The sequence below is a fragment of the Heterostelium album genome (assembly GCF_000004825.1).
Source record: "Heterostelium album PN500 unplaced genomic scaffold PPL_scaffold10, whole genome shotgun sequence".
In the NCBI taxonomy this organism is placed as follows: domain Eukaryota; phylum Evosea; class Eumycetozoa; order Acytosteliales; family Acytosteliaceae; genus Heterostelium; species Heterostelium album.
The window spans coordinates 214,053-234,160 of record NW_008805072.1 but is presented as its reverse complement, the minus strand read 5'-3'; the positions used below and the strand labels follow the sequence as shown (position 1 = coordinate 234,160).

Below are 20,108 nucleotides of genomic sequence, written 5' to 3'. Positions count from 1 at the left end.
GAGATCCCATTTTCATTTTATCTATTTTTTTTAAAGCGTAGCAAATTTTAATTTGTATTTATATACTTATTTTTGAAATGAATACAGATTTAGTCAAGAAAACTAATAAATTAATCAACGGAAGAAATGAAATAACTATCTTGAATTATACCTGTGATAGTTTTACAGTTTTAATTTATAATCATTTGAAAAATAAAGATAATGAACAACACAAAAATATCATATTAGTTAGATGTGTTAATGGGTATGACAATGAAAATGAAATTGTAATACCAGATACTGTCGATACCCAATATCAAATAATTATAATAAGAACTCTACCGATATCTATATATACAGAGATACTAAACAAATCGCAATCATACACTATCACCATTACTCTGAAATGTTTGAATAGCGGTCTATTCGAAAACAATCTTTACTATTTCAAACAACTATATATTAATAACAAACGATATCATTTAATATCAAGATTTACAAACAGTAATGATATCAATGAAGTATTTTTAGTGGGTGGCACTGATCAAAGATTGGTAAGTTCATTTTTCAAAGTAATTATAAATCAAAAGATAATTTTTAAAACTAACAAATCAATTCAAAAGTATGTTTATAAAAAGATAAACTATAAAGATAATCAAAAATCTTATGAAAGAGTTGTGAATGAAATCAAATCAATGAAATTACTCAAAGGAAATCAAAGATTTGTTCAACTTGTTGACTATCATCATGATAAAGACAATCAAATCTTTCATATCATCACTGAATATTGTGATGGTGGTGATCTTGCTCAAATGTATAAACATTTAATAGATCTAAATTTGTATGTATAATATATAAAATTAAGTTTGATAAATATATTACAACTAACCACTTTGATATTAAATAAAATAGAATCTTTAAAGAATCAGATATCATTAAATATATTTCAGATCTTTTCAATATTCTTTTGGATCTTGATAAACATGGAATTGTTCATTGTGATATCAAGCCATCAAATATATTCATTGATAAATTTTATAGTACTTTGATTCTTGGTGATTTTGGATGTTGTAAATTCATTGATAAATCAACAATCATTGAATATCAAGATACAAAAGAATATCTTCAAGAAACAAGTGATTTTAATTCGAAATGTATCGATCATGAATTATCAGAACCAACCATTGTTGATATGAACTCAAATACACTTATAAATGCAACTCGTGGAACAATTGGATATATTTCACCAGTAAGTAAATTCTATCTTCTAGCTAATTTACTCATCAACATAGATAATAGCTAAGTCAAACAATAATATAATTAGGAGGCAATGAAACGACAATACGCACAATCATGTGACATTTTTTCAATTGGATCAACAATACTCAAATTATTATGTTGGTAAATACTCGATATTCATTTTTAAAATATTTAATCAATTGATATTAACTCGTTATTTTTGAATATTTAAATTGATCAGTCATCCAGATGATCGAAATAATCATCAACTATTCCAATCTAATGGTGAAATTAAGATTTCAGAATGCAGATATTCAAAACAATTGATTGAATTTATTCATCGATTGTTGGATCGGAGTCCAAAGAATAGAGAATCATTGAATCAATTATTAAACCAATATATTGAAACCATCACCAATAACTGTTCAATTACATTCAATTTAAATACTCCATTTCATAATACCTCCGTCAATGTCACTGAGATCAATTTTGGAAATGAATTCAATCAAATATTATCAATCGGTGTCTTACCTGAATCACTGAAATCATTGGTGTTTGGATATAAATTCAATCAAATATTATCAGTCGGTGTGTTACCTAAATCACTATTAACATTGAAGCTTGGATGTTCATTCAATCAAATATTACCAGTCGGTGTGTTACCTGAATCACTGAAATCATTGAGGTTTGAATCTGCATTCAATCAAATATTATCAGTTGGTGTTTTACCTGAATCACTGCAATCATTGGTGTTTGGAGGTGAATTCAATCAAATATTATCAGTCGGTGTGTTACCTAAATCACTATTAACATTATCATTAGGATATTCATTCAATCAAATATTATCAGTTGGTGTGTTACCTGAATCACTGAAATCATTGGTGTTTGGTGATAGATTCAATCAAATATTATCAGTTGGTGTGTTACCTGAATCACTTGAATCATTGGTGTTTGGATTTAAATTCAATCAAATATTATCAGTTGGTGTGTTGCCTAAATCACTGAAATCATTGAAGTTTGGATATCCATTCAATCAAATATTATCAGTTGGTGTGTTACCTGAATCACTGAAATCATTGGTGTTTGGAAATGATTTCAATCAAATATTATCAGTTGGTGTGTTACCTGAATCACTGAAATCATTGGTGTTTGGAGATGATTTCAATCAAATATTATCAGTCGGTGTGTTACCTAAATCACTGAAATCATTGGAGTTTGGATATTCATTCAATCAAATTCTAACAGTCGGTGTATTACCTGAATCACTGGAATCATTAACAATGAAGAGATATAATCATAGAATTAAGAGAGGAGTTCTACAGGTGTATGAATCAGAAAATGAAGCTCAAATTCTAAAACCAATTGAATCACTCATTATAGGTGCCGTTAATGACTTTATGAAAAGTAAATTACCTTCAGATCTAAAATTTCTCAGTATTGGACCTACATTTAGTGAATATATATTTGAAGCATATATACTCACAAATTCTCATGAATCACTTCAATTTATCAAAGAATATTATCCAGGATATTATTCAAGAAACAATTTATGCCACTCCTCTTTAAATTCTCCGATCTATCAAATTTTAGGCGAATATATCACTGCTCTACTTTTAACCGACACTATTCCATCGAGAAACTATGTAAGATCTTTTAAATAAATTTTTTTTTATTTTTTATCAAACCAATTTGTTTGTATGTTTTTATTTGTTTTGGAACAAATTCAATAATAACAAGGCTAAGATAAGATTTATCCATGAATATTCATAAAATGAAGAGAGAAATAAAGAGAATTTTTTGAAAATGGATTTTTCTTTTTTATTTTTAATAATAATAATAGGTTGTATTGAGAAATCATGCGGGTAAAACATAAAAAGAATGACTCGCTTGGTAATAATTCACAAATTTTTTCTCTCTATGATTTCCCACGAGTCTGCGAAAGTAACCTCACAGTTCGTTGGATCACAGAGGTGACAATTTGCATTACTCAATGAAGAGTACTATATTTTTTTGTTTTTTTTATTCTGACTTATGGGAAGCTACGAATTCTTGGTCATTTGATTCAATCGACTGGCAAAAAAAAAAAAAAAGAAAAAATGGATCCATTTTTACCCCCAAAAATTTATATGAGAAAAGTACTCAACTTTTTTCAGTTTTTGCATAGTGTCACTCTATTTTCTACATTATCTTTTTAGTATATGCATGCTTAGCCGAAGTAGAATCGTACAGTGTGAATGTGTTAGATATACAAAGATATGAGTAAATCATTCTAATTCTTTACCAAAAAAGCATTTAAATGTTAGTACAATCTTCACACCAAAATAAATAACGAAAGAACAATTTTGACAATAATCATTGATATTGGTGTCGAAAAGACAAATCTAAACTATGTGGGTGTATGATGTAATGATGGAACTACAATTGTAGCCTGCGTTTGGGAATCAAAAATATTAATGTTTCTCTATGATAAAAAAATAAAATAAAATAAAAATAAATACAATAATAATTCAAGTTTATTATTCAAAGCAATAATAATCTCAAGAGAAAACAATAATTATTAATTATTTTTTATTTAATGACAAACACTGAATTTGAACCCGATTAATGTATATAAAATTCCCCCACAAACTATTTTTTTTTTTTTAAAAGAATTGTTTGGTTTTGGTTTTCAAAACCCGTTAATAAATATGGTTTTTTTGAAAAATTTAAAAAATAAAAAAAATAATCTTTTACCACAAAGTAGTACTGGATGCATTGTGTGTGATTGGTAAATTTTTAAAAATTTTATCATTTTTTAATGTTGTATAATAATATTTATATTTAAAAATTGTTCATTCTCATCATCATCATCATCACATACACACACATACAATCAAAAACAAATTTTTATTACAAAAATAAAAAACAAAGCAAATCACATCAAGATCGAGAATCAAATTAAAGAATATTCGATTTAAGAATTCATAAAAAAACAAAAAAACAAGCATCAAACAGCACTAAGCAAAGAAAATTAAAGAGAAGAGAGAAAAAGAGAGAAAGAGATTAAGTTATTTATTTATTAAAATTTGTGAAAATTTAGTTAGTATAGTAGAATAAAACAAAGATCAATACATTCATTATATATAAAAAATGGCTGACAAAAAGTAAGAGAATCAATTACATTTGGAAACAGAGAGATTCTGTTAGTTAGCAACACATTTTTCTAATTCGATATGATATGATTCTCTTTATAGTGTATTATCTCAGATGGATGATTTGATGGCGGAACTTGGTATTCTTGGTGATCAAGATGGTACCAAACCAGAGGGTAATGGATTGGCAGCGAGTGGTAATCAAGCACCAAAGTCGAATTTCCTTTCTTCTGGACCTGGATTTGCGAAACCACAGATGACTCAACAATCGGGTCTTACAACAGTTGGAATTTCATCGCAACCAATCTCACTGGCGAATGTTACACCGGATGGACGTACCGTCAAAGCGACCGGTCCACCTTGCGCACACTGCGGTGAAATGATTATCGGTATCTCAACGAATGCTCTCGGTAAATCGTATCACCCAGAGCATTTCGTTTGTGCCTACTGTCACCAGCCGTTCAAGGGCGGTTACATCGAGCACGAAGACAAGCTCTACTGTGACACCGACTACAACGAACTGTTCAGTCCACGTTGTTCGTCGTGTCAGAAACCAATCGAAGAGTCTTGTATCACAGCTGTTGGTAATCGTTATCATCCCGATTGCTTCTGTTGCAGTGGTTGTGGAACACTACTCAAGGGTAAGCCATACAAAGAGGAGGATGGCGAGGTCTATTGTACGACCTGCAAGATTGCAAGACAAAAGAGATTGGCATCGTCACAACAGATCTGTGCCAAATGTAAATTACCAATCACCGGAGAATATATTACACTAGGTGGACAACCACTTCACTCTGAACATTACCGTTGTGAAGAATGTGGTTGTGAATTCAAAGGAAAATCATGTCATGAATATGAAGGTCGTCTCTATTGTTATGAAGATTATCAAAAGCAAATTAGAGTAAGATTATTATTTTATCAACAACAATCATCAAACTACATGTTATTAATATAATAATTATTTTAGAATATTTGTGGTAGTTGTTCAAAACCAATTGTTGGTCGTTCAGTAACTGCTTTGGGTAAAGTTTGGCATCCAGAACATTTTACAGTTTGTATTACAATATTATTATTACTAGATAGTATAATATATATTTAGAGTTTAGTTTTATTAATATACAAATATTATTATTGTTTAGTGTAATACATGTTCAGTACCATTTGCAGGTAGTTCATTTAGAGAGCATCAAGGTAAAGCGTATTGTGAGACACATTATCATCAATATTTCGGAAGACTCTGTGTCAAGTGTAATAAACCAGTCATCGATAAGGGAGTTGACGCGTTTGGAAAGATTTATCATCGTGAGCATTTCACTTGTACAGGTTGTGATTCGCTACTCGGCAAAGAGGTCATGGATTGGGATGGAAAGCCAATGTGTTTCAAATGTTTCGAAGCACTACCTAAAGACGTCAAGAAGAGAATCAAACAAAAGAAGCATGGTGACAAGAAGTCTGCAACCGAGCGTGAGAAACTAGCAAAGAAAGAAGCAAAAGAGAAATTAAAACAACGTGAAAAAGAGAAAGCAGAAGCAGAAAAAGCAGAGAAAGAAAAAAAGAGATAAACAAAATGACTAAAAGAGAGAAAAAAAAAACAAAAAAAAAAAAGAAACAAACAACTTAAATTATAAATATACAATGTAATACTAAATCAAATTATTTTTATTTAATATTTTAAATAAATAAATATTTAATTATATAATAACAAGCAATAGCTATTATTATTATTTGTTTGATGGTGTTCCATAACCTCCACCACCAGGAGTCAATATTCTTAATCTATCACCATTTGTTAAATTGATAGAGTTCTTTCCACCTAAACTAATGATTCTACCATCTTTCTTATAGACATAGTTTATACCGCGTTGTGCATTCGATCCACCATTTAGTCCTCTTGGTTCAAATGATCTTCTCTCTGAGAGTATACTCACAGAGATATTCTTTAGGAATTCAATTTCACGAATGATACCATCTCCACCGTTGAATTGACCTTTACCACCGGATCCTGTTCTTATTCCAAATTGTCTAACTATGACTGGATATCTTTTCTCCATGATCTCTACATCTGTTGCTCTGGTGTTGGTCATGTGACACTGTACTCCGGAGGTTCCATTCCAATGTGGACCAGCACCGCTACCACCACCGATAGTTTCGTAGTAACCGATGGATTCATCACCAAATGTGAGGTTGTTCATACATCCTTGACTGGCTGCACATGCACCAAACGAAAGTAGAATTACATCGGTAACACGCTGAGAAGTCAATACATTACCTCCTACCACGGCAGCGTCTTCCGATGGATACAAAATGGTGCCCTGTGGAATGTTGATGGTTATTGGATTGAGACAACCTTGATTCAGAGGAATGTCTCTTCTCACCAGACATCTCAAAGAATAGATAATAGCAGATTTCGTAACAGAGGGTGGCGAGTTTGTATTACCGAAAACTTCACATCCAGTACCATTGAAATCAAAACAAGCGGTTCCATTACTACGATCGATGGTCAGTGCTAGTTTGATTGGTGTTCCATCATCCATAAAGTCTGTGGCATATAGTGTATCTTTTTCTTTCAATTGATGCTTCAATGAGATCTCACAGAGCATCTCTTTAACAGCCAACTCTGCATTTCTTTGTACATGATGCATATAGGCATGAACTACATCCAATCCATAGTAACCAATCAATTCCTCCATCAGAGAAATACCTTTTTTGTTGGCGGCGACCTGTGCTTTCAAATCGGAAAGATTGTCAGACAAGTTACGTGACTTGGCAAATATTCTCTTGATTTCATCCTCTTGGAATGAACCGTCTCTCACCAGTTTGAATGATCGAATGGCTACACCTTCCTCTTCGAGATTCTTTGAGAATGGTGGCATCGATCCCGGTGTAATTCCACCGATATCCGCATGATGTCCACGACTTGCCATGTAAAAGACAGGCGCACCATCATGATAGACCGGTGTTATCACAGTCATATCTGGCAGATGACTTCCACCCGATTGTGGATGATTCGAAAGAATTACCTCGCCTTCGTGCCATTCTTTAGCCAAGTGGTCGATTTGCCATTTGACAGCTTCTTGCATCGATCCCAAGTGCACTGGAAGATGTGGAGCGTTGGCGACCAGACCTCCGTCCGGTCCAAACAAAGCACACGAGAAATCCAATCTCTCTTTGATGTTGGTGGACACCGATGTTCTCTGGAGAGTACGTCCCATCTGCTCTGCAATACTCATGAATCTATGCGAGAAGACAGAGAGTGTAATTGGATCCAGCGTGGTAGATACCTGCTTTGGTGCACCACTTCCAATGGTAATCTCAATGTTACCGGTGTTTGGAAGAATGGTAGCTTTACAACCGGGTTCAACAACAATGGTACTGGTGTTATCAATGATGATAGATGGACCTGCAATTACATGTCCACCAGACAACTCAGTCAGCAGATACACTGGCGTATTCACTCTTCCTAAATTGTTGAAATAGACTTGATTGAATCGGTTTGCTTTTGGTGCTTCCGGTGACTCTGCATCATTAATGGCGATTGGTTTCAAAGTTGAACCTTTGGCAGCTGCTCTCACTCTAATATCATCGACCAACAAATCTCTACCGATAATCAAGAATCCATACTCTCTCTTGTAATTACTTTTGAATTCTTTTTCATAGTCATTGTCAGTCGGAGCTTGAATCATCATTGCAGTATCTGTACCAGAGAATCTAAGGTTCAAATATCTTTCAATAACAATATGATCATCTGAAAAACCTTTTTCCAACAGCTCCTTCTTTGCTTCATCTACCAATAGATCCAATCTCTTTTCAAAAGTTGATAGATTTTCTTTATTATAAATCAATGACGATGGTTCCTAAAAATATAAAACAAACAAGTTAGTTAAACACTTTCATTTATAAAAATTAGTAATAATAATTTATAGTTACTTGTTTTTCAACAACTAAATCAGCTAAACCAAGTCCATATGCTGATAGAATACCAGAGAATCTGTGTATGAATACTTTTGGCATTCCAAGGTTCATTGCGATTGCACAGGCATGTTGACCTCCAGCACCACCAAAACACGAGAGAATATGATGAGATGCATCGAATCCCTTGGCTTCAGTGATATTTCTAATTGGTCTACACATTGCTTCGTTGGCGACACGAATGAATCCAAATGCTACCTCGTCGACTGTCATGTTTGGCAGTCCTTGTGACTGTTGGAATGCATTGACATCCTCTGTCAGCTTGGTCATGGCTCTAATCGATGCTTCTGCATCCAGAGGTTGGTCTTGTGTCGGACCGAATATCGATGGGAAATAGCTTGGCATGAGACGACCGAGTACCAAGTTGGCATCGGTAATAGCAAGCTCACCTTGCTTACGATAGCAAACCGGACCGGGATGAGCACCGACCGATTCCGGTCCGACCGAGAACAGTCCCGATTGAAACTTTAGCTTCGATCCACCACCGGCAGCCACCGTTGTAATGTCGAGTTGCGGTGCCTGAATGGTGAGTCCCGATATCTCTGTTTCAAAGATGTGCTCGAGGCTACCACTGAATCTCGAGACATCAGTCGAAGTTCCACCCATATCGAATCCAATCACCGGTTGTCTGTTCTCCTCGCTCCAGGTGGCACGCGCATATCCGACGACGCCACCCGCCGGTCCCGAAAGAATCGATCGGAATCCACGGAAACTGTCGACCGGACACAAACCACCGTCCGACATCATAAACGATATATCTACATCTTTGATATTCTCATCGAAACCAGAGATAAAGTTTGATATGTAATTCTGAATTTTTGGTGTTAGATAGGCATCGACACACGAGGTGACACCACGCGGAATCACTTTGATCATCGGCATCAACTGAGAGGACAGCGACACCTGACTGAATCCTACTTCCTTCGCCAGCTTACCGACCAACTCTTCATGTAAAGAGAATGTATAAGAATGAATAAATACAATCGATACACTATCTATTCCTTTTTCTTTATATTTCTATCAGTTATATCATATTATTGTGTAATAATATTAGTAGCTATAATCTATTTGTTATCTTTACTGATCGGTTCTCTTACAATTAAATCATCTTTAATCTTTTGTAGATCCGGTGATTTCAATATAACTATGTTGTCTTTTGTCGGTGTGTCTGATGTGGCAGCAAGACTTGAAACAGAAACTCTTTCATCTACTTCCAGAACATCTTCATAGATTAGATCGGGTCTATGTATTTCCAAATCGAATATATTCGGTCTTGCTTGGTTGCCTATTTGCAATAGATCTTTAAATCCTTTGGTAATTACAAGTAATACACGTTCACCTTTTCTCTCCAACAAAGCATTGGTACCAATGGTAGTACCCATTCTTTATAATTTAAAAGAATAACAATCAGTATATATATATAGTTCTTTAGTTTGTTTTAACTATTCCAATAATAATAATAATAATAATAATAAACATACCTAATTGACTTTATATGAGTAGTATCAACATTGTTCTTATCAATCGATTTATTAGTTGCTCTCTCAAGAATTCTTCTGATACCTTCACGTGGTGCATCACTGTAGTTCTCTGGGTCTACAGAGAGTAGCTTCTCGATGAAGTAGTATGGTGCCACCGGTGATTCTGCATAGATATCTGTGAAAGTACCACCTCTATCAATATTAAACTTTAACTTTGGTATAGTATCAGTCATTATTTAAACTAATTTATTTCTTATATTTTGTTGTTTGTTTGTTTGTGTAACAATTTTTAATAATAAATATAATATTATATGTTTGTCCAACTTTTTGTTATGACAAGTCAATTGAATTCTTTGGAATCAAAATAAATTACCCACACACACGCACCACACACGTATTCATTCATTGTATTAAAACAACACACAATGAGTGACATTCGAAAAGATCTTCATTATTTTAAGATTAAAAAACTAATCTGGGAAAATTTCTTTTGAATTTTGATTTGCTTTGATATTTATTATTATAATAATAATTTACAACTTTTTTTTATGATTAACTACTAATGTTTGTATTAAATGATTTACTTTCATATGTATTTGAAGTGCCTATTTGTTTTAAATAAATGGTTTAATAAAGTTTAAGTTTAGTTAGTTATAATAATGTAGTTATGATTATTAATATTTTTTTAACATACTTCATAAGATCTGAAAATTAATTCATTTCCATTCTTTAATATGATTTTCCAATCCATCCAATTAGGATCCAACATGAATTGAGTGATTTCTGCATAAGTATATGAATCAGCACTACCATGTTCATCGATTAATGTAACTCCATGCTTACTTATTCTAATGGTTGTAAGTTCATATTCATTACCTCGTGATATAGATGCTCCACCATCATCAAATCTCCTATACTAAAAATTGTAAATAAATAAAAGCAACATTAATACTGGTATCTAATTATTAAATAAATAAAATAATTATTATTTACCTCCAATTTAAATTCAAATTCTTTTATTGAAGAATTCTTGAATTTAAATAGTTTATTCTTAAGAGTTCCACTTTCTTTTTCTTTTGAATCTTTTTTGTTATTCAAAGGACTATTTCCACTTTGTGATACACTTTCATTATTATTACTATTATTATGATTTTCTTTCGAGTCTTTACTATTACTATCTAATTTATTATCTTTTTTATTATTTGTAGTATCGATTGATTCTTTATCTTTTTCTTTATCTTTAATTTTTAATTTATCATCCTTATTATTAATATCTCTTTCTTTACTCTTTGATTTATCTTTATCTTTTACTTTTTCTTTTTCTTTATCTTTGTCCTTTGATTTATCTTTATCTTTGTCTTTTTCTTTATCACCAGATGAAATAATAGAAAGGAATTTCTTTTTCAACTTCATTACTAAAAATATTTCTAAATTTGTTTTTACTTTCTAAATTCTATCAATTATTTATTTCTTTTGAAATATAATATTTTTAGTATATTGTTTAAACAATTATTTAATATTTAATTAATTTGATGGGAGTGGAGTGGTGGTGGAATGGAATGAGATAAATAAATAAAACCAATAATGATAAATCAAAAAAAACAACATTCATTTTACTTTTTTTTCATTGGTTTTTTTATATGTGTTTGATTAGATTGATAATGTGTGTTTGTGTGTATGAGGGTGTTGGGTTTAATAAATAATAAAATATATCTGAAAGAAATTAAAAATATTAAAAGAGACAGGTAGGTATGTTTGTTTGAATTAATATAAATATAAATTTATTAAGCAGATAATAAATTTTTGTTAAATTAAACCATTGCGCTGACTGACTATACTATAAAATAAGCAAAGTGTTTTTTAATGTTTGTTTGTTTTGTATTGATTTGATAATAATAATAAATAATCGATAGGATTGATTCATAATAATTAAATGAATTTTAATTGTTTTTGTTTTGTTTTGTTTTCATTTTAGTTAGGTGTTTTTGTTTTCTTTTTCTTTGTTATGTTATGTCATATTAACTCTAACACCTTCATTGTAGAAATGGTGATTCATGTCGACGATGTGATGACCGTTGGTATGTGGGTATTTCGAGTTATTGGGAGTGGTGGTGGTGTTGGTGGTACTAGTGGTGTTACTGCTGCTGCTGCTGCTGTTGTTGTTGTTATAGCCATTGAGATCCAATTGCTCGATGGGTGCACTTCCATCTGATGAGGTGGAATTTTCATTTAAATAGATATCCGATCGTGATTTGTGATGATCGTGATCGAAAACGTTGGTTATATTTGAATAACCGTGCTTCATATTTGGAGATGATGATGATGAATTCTCCGTGAGCATTGGATCGATACCACCGTTACTACTACTAAGTTCATGCTCTTCTTCTCCTTCTTCATGTTCTTGTTGCTGTTGATGATGATATTGATAATTATCATGAGGTGATTGTAGTTGTTGATGTTGTTGTTGAGGTGTTGGTGGTGATGGTGATTGAATTTGATTTTGTTGATGTTGTTGTTGATATTGTTGATGATGATTGAAGTGATGTGGTGATTGATGAGGAGGAACTGGTTCGTAGGAGTAAGAGAGCATGGGATATGGTGGTGGCGGTGCATGTGCATGTGCATGTGACATTGGATGGTGAGGATGAGCATGAGGATGATGCATATGTGGTGACAGCAGATGATGTGGAGAATAATGATGTGGAGACATATGATGTGGTGGATAATGATGTGGATGTGGTGGATAACTACTACCGCTACTACTACCGACTTCACTACCGTACATTTTAGGTGAGGAGATAATACCCTGTTGATAGTTATGCATCTCCATTATGAGATGCTTTTTCTGTTCCTCGAGGATCTGTTGGTGGTGGTGATGCAGCTGGATCTGCTGGATGATGTGGTTGGGATCGATCGGTGAGTGTGGAGTGCTGCCGTCCGAGCTGCTTGCACTGCTTCCGTTGTGTGCTCCACGTCCGTGAACATTCACAGTTAATCCATGAGAACTACGGCTGTTGTCCTTTTGCTTTGACTTTTTCTCTGACTTTTTGTTGTTGTTGTTCATCGGAAACGAACTGTTGGAAGATTCCGTTGGTGATGAATTGCAATTCTCTTTATGTGACTTTGTTTTTTTTTTGTCAATAGATTGTTGTTGATGTTGTTGTGGAGCTGAACCTAAAAGACTGACACTTGTAATGATTGGTGACAGTTGTTTTCTCTTGTTGTTGCTGTTATTGTTAAAGTTGATGTCGTCAACCTTTATCATTTTTCTTAAACCTGCAACGTTACTGAGACTACTACTACTACTGTTTCCATTGTTGCTGCTGTTGTTGTTGTCTGCTTGTTGTTGTTGGTCAAAGTTGTTCATTGGACTATGTGATGATTTCGGTGTCGATGGTGAGTGAGGTGATGGTTGATATGGAGAGTTGTCTGGATGTTGTTGGTGAGGCGATGCATAGTGTTGTTGATAGGGTGAGGTTGGATATTTACTAGTAAACATTGGTATGGGTGAGGGTATGTTGGAATGAGTATTGCTGTTGTTGTGGTTGTGACGAGGATTGTGATCGGATGAGGAAGAGTGATTGGAGTTGTCTGATTTTTCATCGATGGCACTCTCAATACTCTGAGGTGTTATATTTGGCAAACTATACATTGGACTTTGAAATATATATGGAAGTTGGATGGTTGGTGTGAAAGGTGTCAATGGGATTTGATTGGGTGCGTGGTTCGGATCCATCGAGTAACTACAGTACTCGATCATTCCTTGGCCATCGCCACCACCAACCGCCGGCGAAAAATGTGATGGTACTCCAGGCTCCGCTGGATGATGCACATGGAGATGATGATGTGGAACTGGTACTGGTGAAGCATGATACAGGTTTAAAAATTTGTTTTTATGTGATTTGGTATACTTGTTGTTGATATTGCTATGTTGTTGATGATGATGATGATTATTACTGCTGTTATTGTTATTGCTTTGGTTGGAATTCGTACTATTATTACTACTGTTGCTGTTATTGTTGTTATTGTTGTTGTTGTTGTCATGATGGTTATTACTATTGTTACTGTTGTTATTATGATTGTTTCCATTGGAGTTGATATTCATATCATCGGATGAAGTGGATGGTGATTGATTGTAGTGAATTGGATCAAGGTTGGCGGCATTGGAAGATTGGAAGGGCAGTGAGGGTATGGGTGGTTGTCCAGATGAGCCATAGGAAAAGCCTGCTCCACTGCCATCCATTAGATATCCAGGTGCAGTTGTGATGGGTTGTGGATATCCCGGTGGAAAATGTTGGATTTGATTTGAAAAATGTGGTAGTGACAATGGAAGAGGAATCAAGTTGGAGTTGTTTCCTTGATTTAAATAATGAGGTTGATGATAATAACTGGAATTAATTGTTGGTTGTTGATCTTGGATTTGTTGTTGGTGTTGATCAATATCTTGATCTCCTTCTTCTTGTTGTATTGATTGTTGATGTTCTAAATGTTGTTGAACATGTTCCAGTTGTTGTTGAACTGGTTGTTTATTACTACTATTATTTGTTGTAGTTGTAGTAGTTGTTGTTTTATCAGCTTTATTCTTATTTGATTTCTTTTTCTTTTTAGTTTGTTTGTTATTCTTATTATTATTCTCATTATTATTGTTGGAAGGTGGATCAGAAGAAGGAGTATGACCATCGGTATCATAGTTGGAAGAATCATCGGACATTGCTTGATTACTGCTGTTGTTGTTATTGGCACGGTCAGAGTCATCCTCTGTTTTTTTCTTTGGCTTTATAGTCCCGTTGACTTTTAGCAGGTAATCTCTCTTCAAATTCAGAAGCGGAGTATTACCGTTGGTGACCCGAACCGTGCCCCAGCCACTGCAGTTGTTTCCACTGATTGTCCTCGTCCAGTGCGTAGGATTGATAAAGACCTTCCCTTCCGTTGTATGTATCTCGCCATTGGAGTCGATGACTCCCATGTGTTGAACACCTCTATAGTTGTATCGGACTTGTGTATTTGGAGGCAAAAGCCCATGATTTATTAGATCCAAAAGAGTAACATTATGTTCGCTAACCATTTCTTTTTCATTGATTTAAAAAAATTAAAATAGAAACAAATATGGTGAAGTTTGTGTAATTTAATATATATATATATTATAAATATGTGGCAGGTGAATGAAAAAAGGCAAGATGATTCTGTAGATGGGAAAAATAAGGAATTATAAAAAAGTGAAAAATATATATATAAATAAATATATGTGTGTAGATTTTGGATGATAAAGCAATAGAAAAAAAAAGTTAAAGGTGAAATTAAATTATTATATTATTATGAAAAATATAATAAGATTTAATATAAATATATATATATGTATATGGATGAATTCTTGTTGTTTTTTGTTGTTTTTTCTTTTTACTTAATTAATTAATGAATATATATGAATGGATAGTAGTATAGATAGAAAAACTAGATATATATATATATGATTTGGTTTGTGTGGAAAAAAAGGAAAAAACCTTAAGTTCTTTCTTTTGGATTTGTAATAATTATTTTTGTTATTATTCTTGTTGTTGTTTGGTTATTTTTGGTTGTGATAAATTAAAATGATATTGACAACTCTAAACTATACATTGTATTACAAAATATAAAAAGAGATGGTGTAAATTGTGAGCTATATTAGTCACAATAAACAAAAAAGGAAAAAAAGAAAAAAAGAAAAAAAAAAAGGAAAGGAGATGTTTTTGATCGATTCTATTTGATCTCTACCCAGCCAGTCTATCTGTTTGTCCGTGGTCTGTCAGTTAGATCTCACAAGTTTAAAAATAAAAAATATTACTCTCTTGTCCAATTATATCTATTTTTTTGAATTTGATATTGAAATAAAAAGAATTTAAATTCTGATGGTTAGTAAGTTTTAAAATATTGGTTTATCAGAAACAAAAATTAATTTATAGTTCAATTTGTCATTGTTAGGTAATAAAACAAAAGTCTATATTAATATCATTTACTAAACTCTCTAATATAGACAAGCAATGGTGTTATGTTATAAATAAGTTTGTGTGTAGGTGGTGGTATGTTTGGTGGGTGTGAGAGGATTTGAAAGATGTGGCTACATGTCAAATAACATCAAACATAAAAAAGTTACTGTTTTAAAGTGGCAAGTATTAATTAAATTCACAGATGATAAAGTAAAGTAATAGATAGATTTTTGTTTTTGTGTGTTTTTTGTTTTGTTTGTAGTTATATGTGAAAGGTTTTTTAATTATACCTGATTCTATAGAATTTAGACAAACAATTAAAAAAGTAAAAATACTGTTGTACCTACACTTGGAATTAAATCGATCCAATGGACGATCTTTGTAGGTTGTATTTTTTTTCAATTAAAAAAAAAAAGCAATAAAAAAAAAAAGGCAAATCCAATGCAAATGAAATTGACTATACTAATTTACTTGCTGTTGTTGTGTGAACAACCAACCTATTGCTTTCAGTTGTGATATTGCTTATGTTGTAATCTCTCTCTTTCTCTGCAAATCCAATTCTCACTCTGATGTGTGACAGACAGTATTATTCAATTTCCCAGATTATTCTTCTTGAAAACTAACTACTTTAAATTAAATAATAATACTCTTCTTTTTCTCTGAATATATAAAAATAGAATAGAATTAATTAGTTTTTTTGTTTTTGGATATTGATTTGTTATTATTATATGTGTTGTTGGGATTTTAAGATTGTTTAAAAGATGGATAAAGGTTGATTTTGTTTAATTTTATTTTTTTGAGGAATATTTTTTGGGAATGAATATATTGAGGGTCTTTGGTTGTTTGAATTGAATATCATCCAATGAGAAGCAGTGATAGAATATGCCAAAAATTAAAGATGATTACTGTTTGCAATTATTTCTTGTGGTTGTTTGTTTGCATCTGAAAAAATTAATCTTAGGTGTTGTGGGTCCACAATTTGTCTAAAACAGAAAAAAAAATAATCAAAAAAAAAAAAAAAAAATCCAAAACAAAACCAAAATTTTCAACTGACACTAGTAGTAATAATTATTTTATTGGAGATCTCCAGATCTTAAAGTAATTACTCAACTCTTAAATATTATTATTATTATTTCCAAAACCACAAAAACAAATAATTTATATATTTATAAAAAAAATATAATAATAATATATTATTATTTGTGAAATTAATTAATAAAATAAATAAATAAATTATTTATAAATTTGAAATTGTTTTTTTTAAAAAATGGAAATAGTAATAAGTAACAAGAAATAAGAAATTCATTATAAATATAATATATATTATATATTTTATGTTTTTTTTGCTAATATTAATATTAAATTTATAGACAATTTTAAAGTTGTGGGCATTTATATTGAAGAGGGGTGGTAAGATGGATTGAATTTGGATAGGTGATAGTTAATAATAGAATCTATCTCTCAATGAGATAAAGTAATTTATATTTTTTGATGATGGTGTGTGTGTCTGTTTGTGTGTGTGGGTGTGGGGTTTGTCTTATCCACGTGATTAATTGTTTTTTTTTTTTTTGCTCAATTTGTATTGACACAGTTGGTAGTACTAAAAATGATAGTCATTTACTACTTTAGTCGAGCCAATTGCCAACTAATGAAATCACAAGTGACGGTAATGATAAAGATGATGATGATAATAATAAGAGTGAGAAGTATAGGTGATAATATATTAATAATTAATTTATGGTAGGGTTGGAGAACAGGAAAGAGTAAAACAATAGTTGATTATTGCTTAAATATTTATGCATAATATGTTTGATACACGCACTTGACCAAAGGAGGAGAATTTGATTGTTATTGGGGAGTCCCTATAGGACACAGTGTAAAATATTATTAAATAATATTGAATTATTTAATGAATGATATTTATATTTAGATTAATGTGTTAAATCTCTACAAAAAAAGTGTGTTCCTTAGGATCACATATATTATATTATAGTATATTACTTTTAATTATAAATGAATGAATGGACTGGATTGATTTAGATTGGTTTGGTTTGGTTTGGTTTGATTTGATTTGGTTTAGATTAGTTTGAAATTTTGTTTTGTTTTATTTGGATGGATGGATGGATTTGATTTGAATAGTTAAAACTTTTAAAATTGATATATTTTTAAATGCTTAGGAAATGATATAACTTATTTAACATATATGGTGTAAACATTAATTAATTAGGAGTAGTAACATCACAAAAAACTTGAATCTAAAGAGAATTTGTCAAGCAAAACACTTTTTTTTTTTTCTTTTGGTTGGCTAGTTTAAAAAAATTAAACTAGCAGAGCAAAATAAAATCAAAGTATATGCATCAAGTTGTGTTTATTAATAATTATTTTCAATAACAATAAAGTACCTATAGAGCACTTTGGTGGGTATATACTGATAGATGATTTGCTTTAAAACAAATTTAGTGATGTGGCTGTTTTGATATAAATGAGCAAAATCTTATTGAAAAAAAAAAGAAAAAAACTTTTTCAATCAAGAACAAACTCAAACACACACAATCAACAACCAACACACATATACAATATTAGAATTTTGATCAAATGATAAAGCAAGCAAGTAAGTGAGTGAGTAAATATTAACATTAATATTGGGCATAATTGTATGTTAAAAATGAATAGAATATTGCTGTTCAACTTGCTATATGGAAACAATGTGTTGATTTGTGGTGTGTTGTTTTTATTGTTGATTGTTTTTTTTAATTCTTTTTGTAGTATAGTTTCTATAAATTTTATATTGGTGCTATTATAGTTCATAATATTTATATATTAACTTGGTAGTTGTGAAGAGTGGTGTGGTTTGAATTGTTTTGTTACTGATTAACAGGGTGGTGATGGAGGGGTGTGGTATGGGTGAGTGGTGGTAAAGGTGGTTTTGAAACAGCTGTATGAAACTATTGACAAACAAATTGGAATTCAAAAAAAAACTACTGCTCATCCCAAAGGGATGATATCTCTAGTATCAGGATAATTTTCAATAACTCTAAGGATATTATGGTCCGTGACTCCACTTCTAAATTGGTATAATGAGTCTGAGTTTGATATCGAATGAAACCAGCGTATCCCAATTGCAGCTGGATGATAGTGTATTGTTGCTGTATGCTGTTACCGTTGTTTTATTGCCAAATTAAATTTGTTTTAACTTTATATACAGTTAATGATTGGTATAATTAAAGCAAAAGACAACAGAAAATTGTCAACCACTTGTTGGTAAGTAGAACTATTACCACAAATATATATAGGCACACAAACAAACACACAACACACCTCTAGATTACTTATTAATTAACTAACCACCATCACCAACGAACACCAATCTACACTACTTGATTTATTAGGCAATTGATTTTGAAGTGCTGTTATTGGTGCGGTGAGTGTGGAAAAATGTGGAAAAAACAATTATATGTGTATGGAATGAAACCAAATTATCATATAACAACAACTTAATATTATTTATTTATTTCTATGGTGTTGCCATTTAATGATTCCTTTTAAACTTTGAATGTTATTTTTAATCTATGCTTTTAAAGGTTGATCATATGATTTGGTTTGGCTTGATTATGTTTGGTATACAAAATTTTAATTTTTTTTAAATGGTTAATGGAAATATTTTATTCTAATGAATCGTGATTATTTTAATAGTAAAATGAATAATAAGAAAGAAAGATGTCTCAGTTGAAAAGAGTGTGAGTTGGTTTTGGTAATAAAAAACAATCTTTTACTTTTGTTTTGAATTATAAAGGTGTTATATGTATATTCTTCTAATTATATTTATGATTTATATTTTGCTACAATGTATAATATTATAATATAAAGTACTATTATTATGAGAAATATCAATTGGATGATTTGATTGGGTGAAAACTTGAGTGAAAAGTGGGGTGGCTTCTTGGTGCACCAAAATTATACAATCGAACGTTTTTTTTAATTTTTTAATATTTTTTTTTGCTGAATTTGCAGTTGAAAAAGAATATATTGATTTGATTGTTACCTGAATATGATGTTGTTCTGATTATATCTAAAACTAACTAACTAATTAAATAACAAATACTATTTACAATTGTTCTACTACTATTATGATTAATGTTTTTACTTTTTATTTACTGAAACTGAAATAAACTACAGATATATATATAAATGTTACTAAAATATTGAACTTGACTATAATTTTGCTTTATTTAATAAAGACAAATAAAGTAATATGAAAGATAAGTAAGAAAATAGATTTTATGAAATGAAATGAAAAAAAAAAAAAAAGTTGCAACTTTCGGTTAAGTGGTAAGTGGGGATGGCTC

The 20,108-nt window shown here is 31.4% G+C and overlaps 6 protein-coding genes across 6 annotated transcripts; 3 read left to right on the top strand and 3 right to left on the bottom strand.

Annotated features, from left to right (window-relative positions):
- Window positions 1–77: 77 nt before the first annotated feature.
- PPL_12120 (uncharacterized protein) lies at window positions 78–4,264 on the top strand (the record flags this gene model as incomplete). The annotated part of the gene is made up of 8 exons (XM_020582865.1): window positions 78–820; window positions 892–1,228; window positions 1,304–1,380; window positions 1,460–2,070; window positions 2,464–2,861; window positions 3,059–3,080; window positions 3,414–3,477; window positions 4,162–4,264. 8 exons carry the CDS (start codon window positions 78–80, stop codon window positions 4,262–4,264), a joined length of 2,355 nt encoding a protein of 784 aa, XP_020429646.1.
- An 83-nt stretch (window positions 4,265–4,347) lies between these two features.
- limB (LIM-type zinc finger-containing protein) lies at window positions 4,348–5,911 on the top strand (the record flags this gene model as incomplete). The annotated part of the gene is made up of 4 exons (XM_020582864.1): window positions 4,348–4,361; window positions 4,452–5,250; window positions 5,317–5,400; window positions 5,489–5,911. 4 exons carry the CDS (start codon window positions 4,348–4,350, stop codon window positions 5,909–5,911), a joined length of 1,320 nt encoding a protein of 439 aa, XP_020429645.1.
- A 159-nt stretch (window positions 5,912–6,070) lies between these two features.
- PPL_12118 (uncharacterized protein) lies at window positions 6,071–10,032 on the bottom strand (the record flags this gene model as incomplete). Its single annotated transcript, XM_020582863.1, has 4 exons — window positions 6,071–8,203; window positions 8,277–9,319; window positions 9,400–9,701; window positions 9,800–10,032. The coding sequence occupies 4 exons, from the start codon at window positions 10,030–10,032 to the stop codon at window positions 6,071–6,073; spliced, it is 3,711 nt and encodes a 1,236-aa protein (XP_020429644.1).
- Window positions 10,033–10,484: 452 nt separating this feature from the next.
- PPL_12117 (uncharacterized protein) lies at window positions 10,485–11,212 on the bottom strand (the record flags this gene model as incomplete). The annotated part of the gene is made up of 2 exons (XM_020582862.1): window positions 10,485–10,715; window positions 10,793–11,212. 2 exons carry the CDS (start codon window positions 11,210–11,212, stop codon window positions 10,485–10,487), a joined length of 651 nt encoding a protein of 216 aa, XP_020429643.1.
- Window positions 11,213–11,807: 595 nt separating this feature from the next.
- PPL_12116 (uncharacterized protein) lies at window positions 11,808–14,821 on the bottom strand (the record flags this gene model as incomplete). Its single annotated transcript, XM_020582861.1, has 2 exons — window positions 11,808–14,609; window positions 14,636–14,821. The coding sequence occupies 2 exons, from the start codon at window positions 14,819–14,821 to the stop codon at window positions 11,808–11,810; spliced, it is 2,988 nt and encodes a 995-aa protein (XP_020429642.1).
- Window positions 14,822–17,029: 2,208 nt separating this feature from the next.
- On the top strand, window positions 17,030–19,492 carry PPL_12115 (uncharacterized protein; the record flags this gene model as incomplete). Its single annotated transcript, XM_020582860.1, has 5 exons — window positions 17,030–17,038; window positions 17,392–17,468; window positions 18,162–18,183; window positions 18,968–19,023; window positions 19,456–19,492. 5 exons carry the CDS (start codon window positions 17,030–17,032, stop codon window positions 19,490–19,492), a joined length of 201 nt encoding a protein of 66 aa, XP_020429641.1.
- Between the last annotated feature and the right edge of the window lie 616 nt (window positions 19,493–20,108).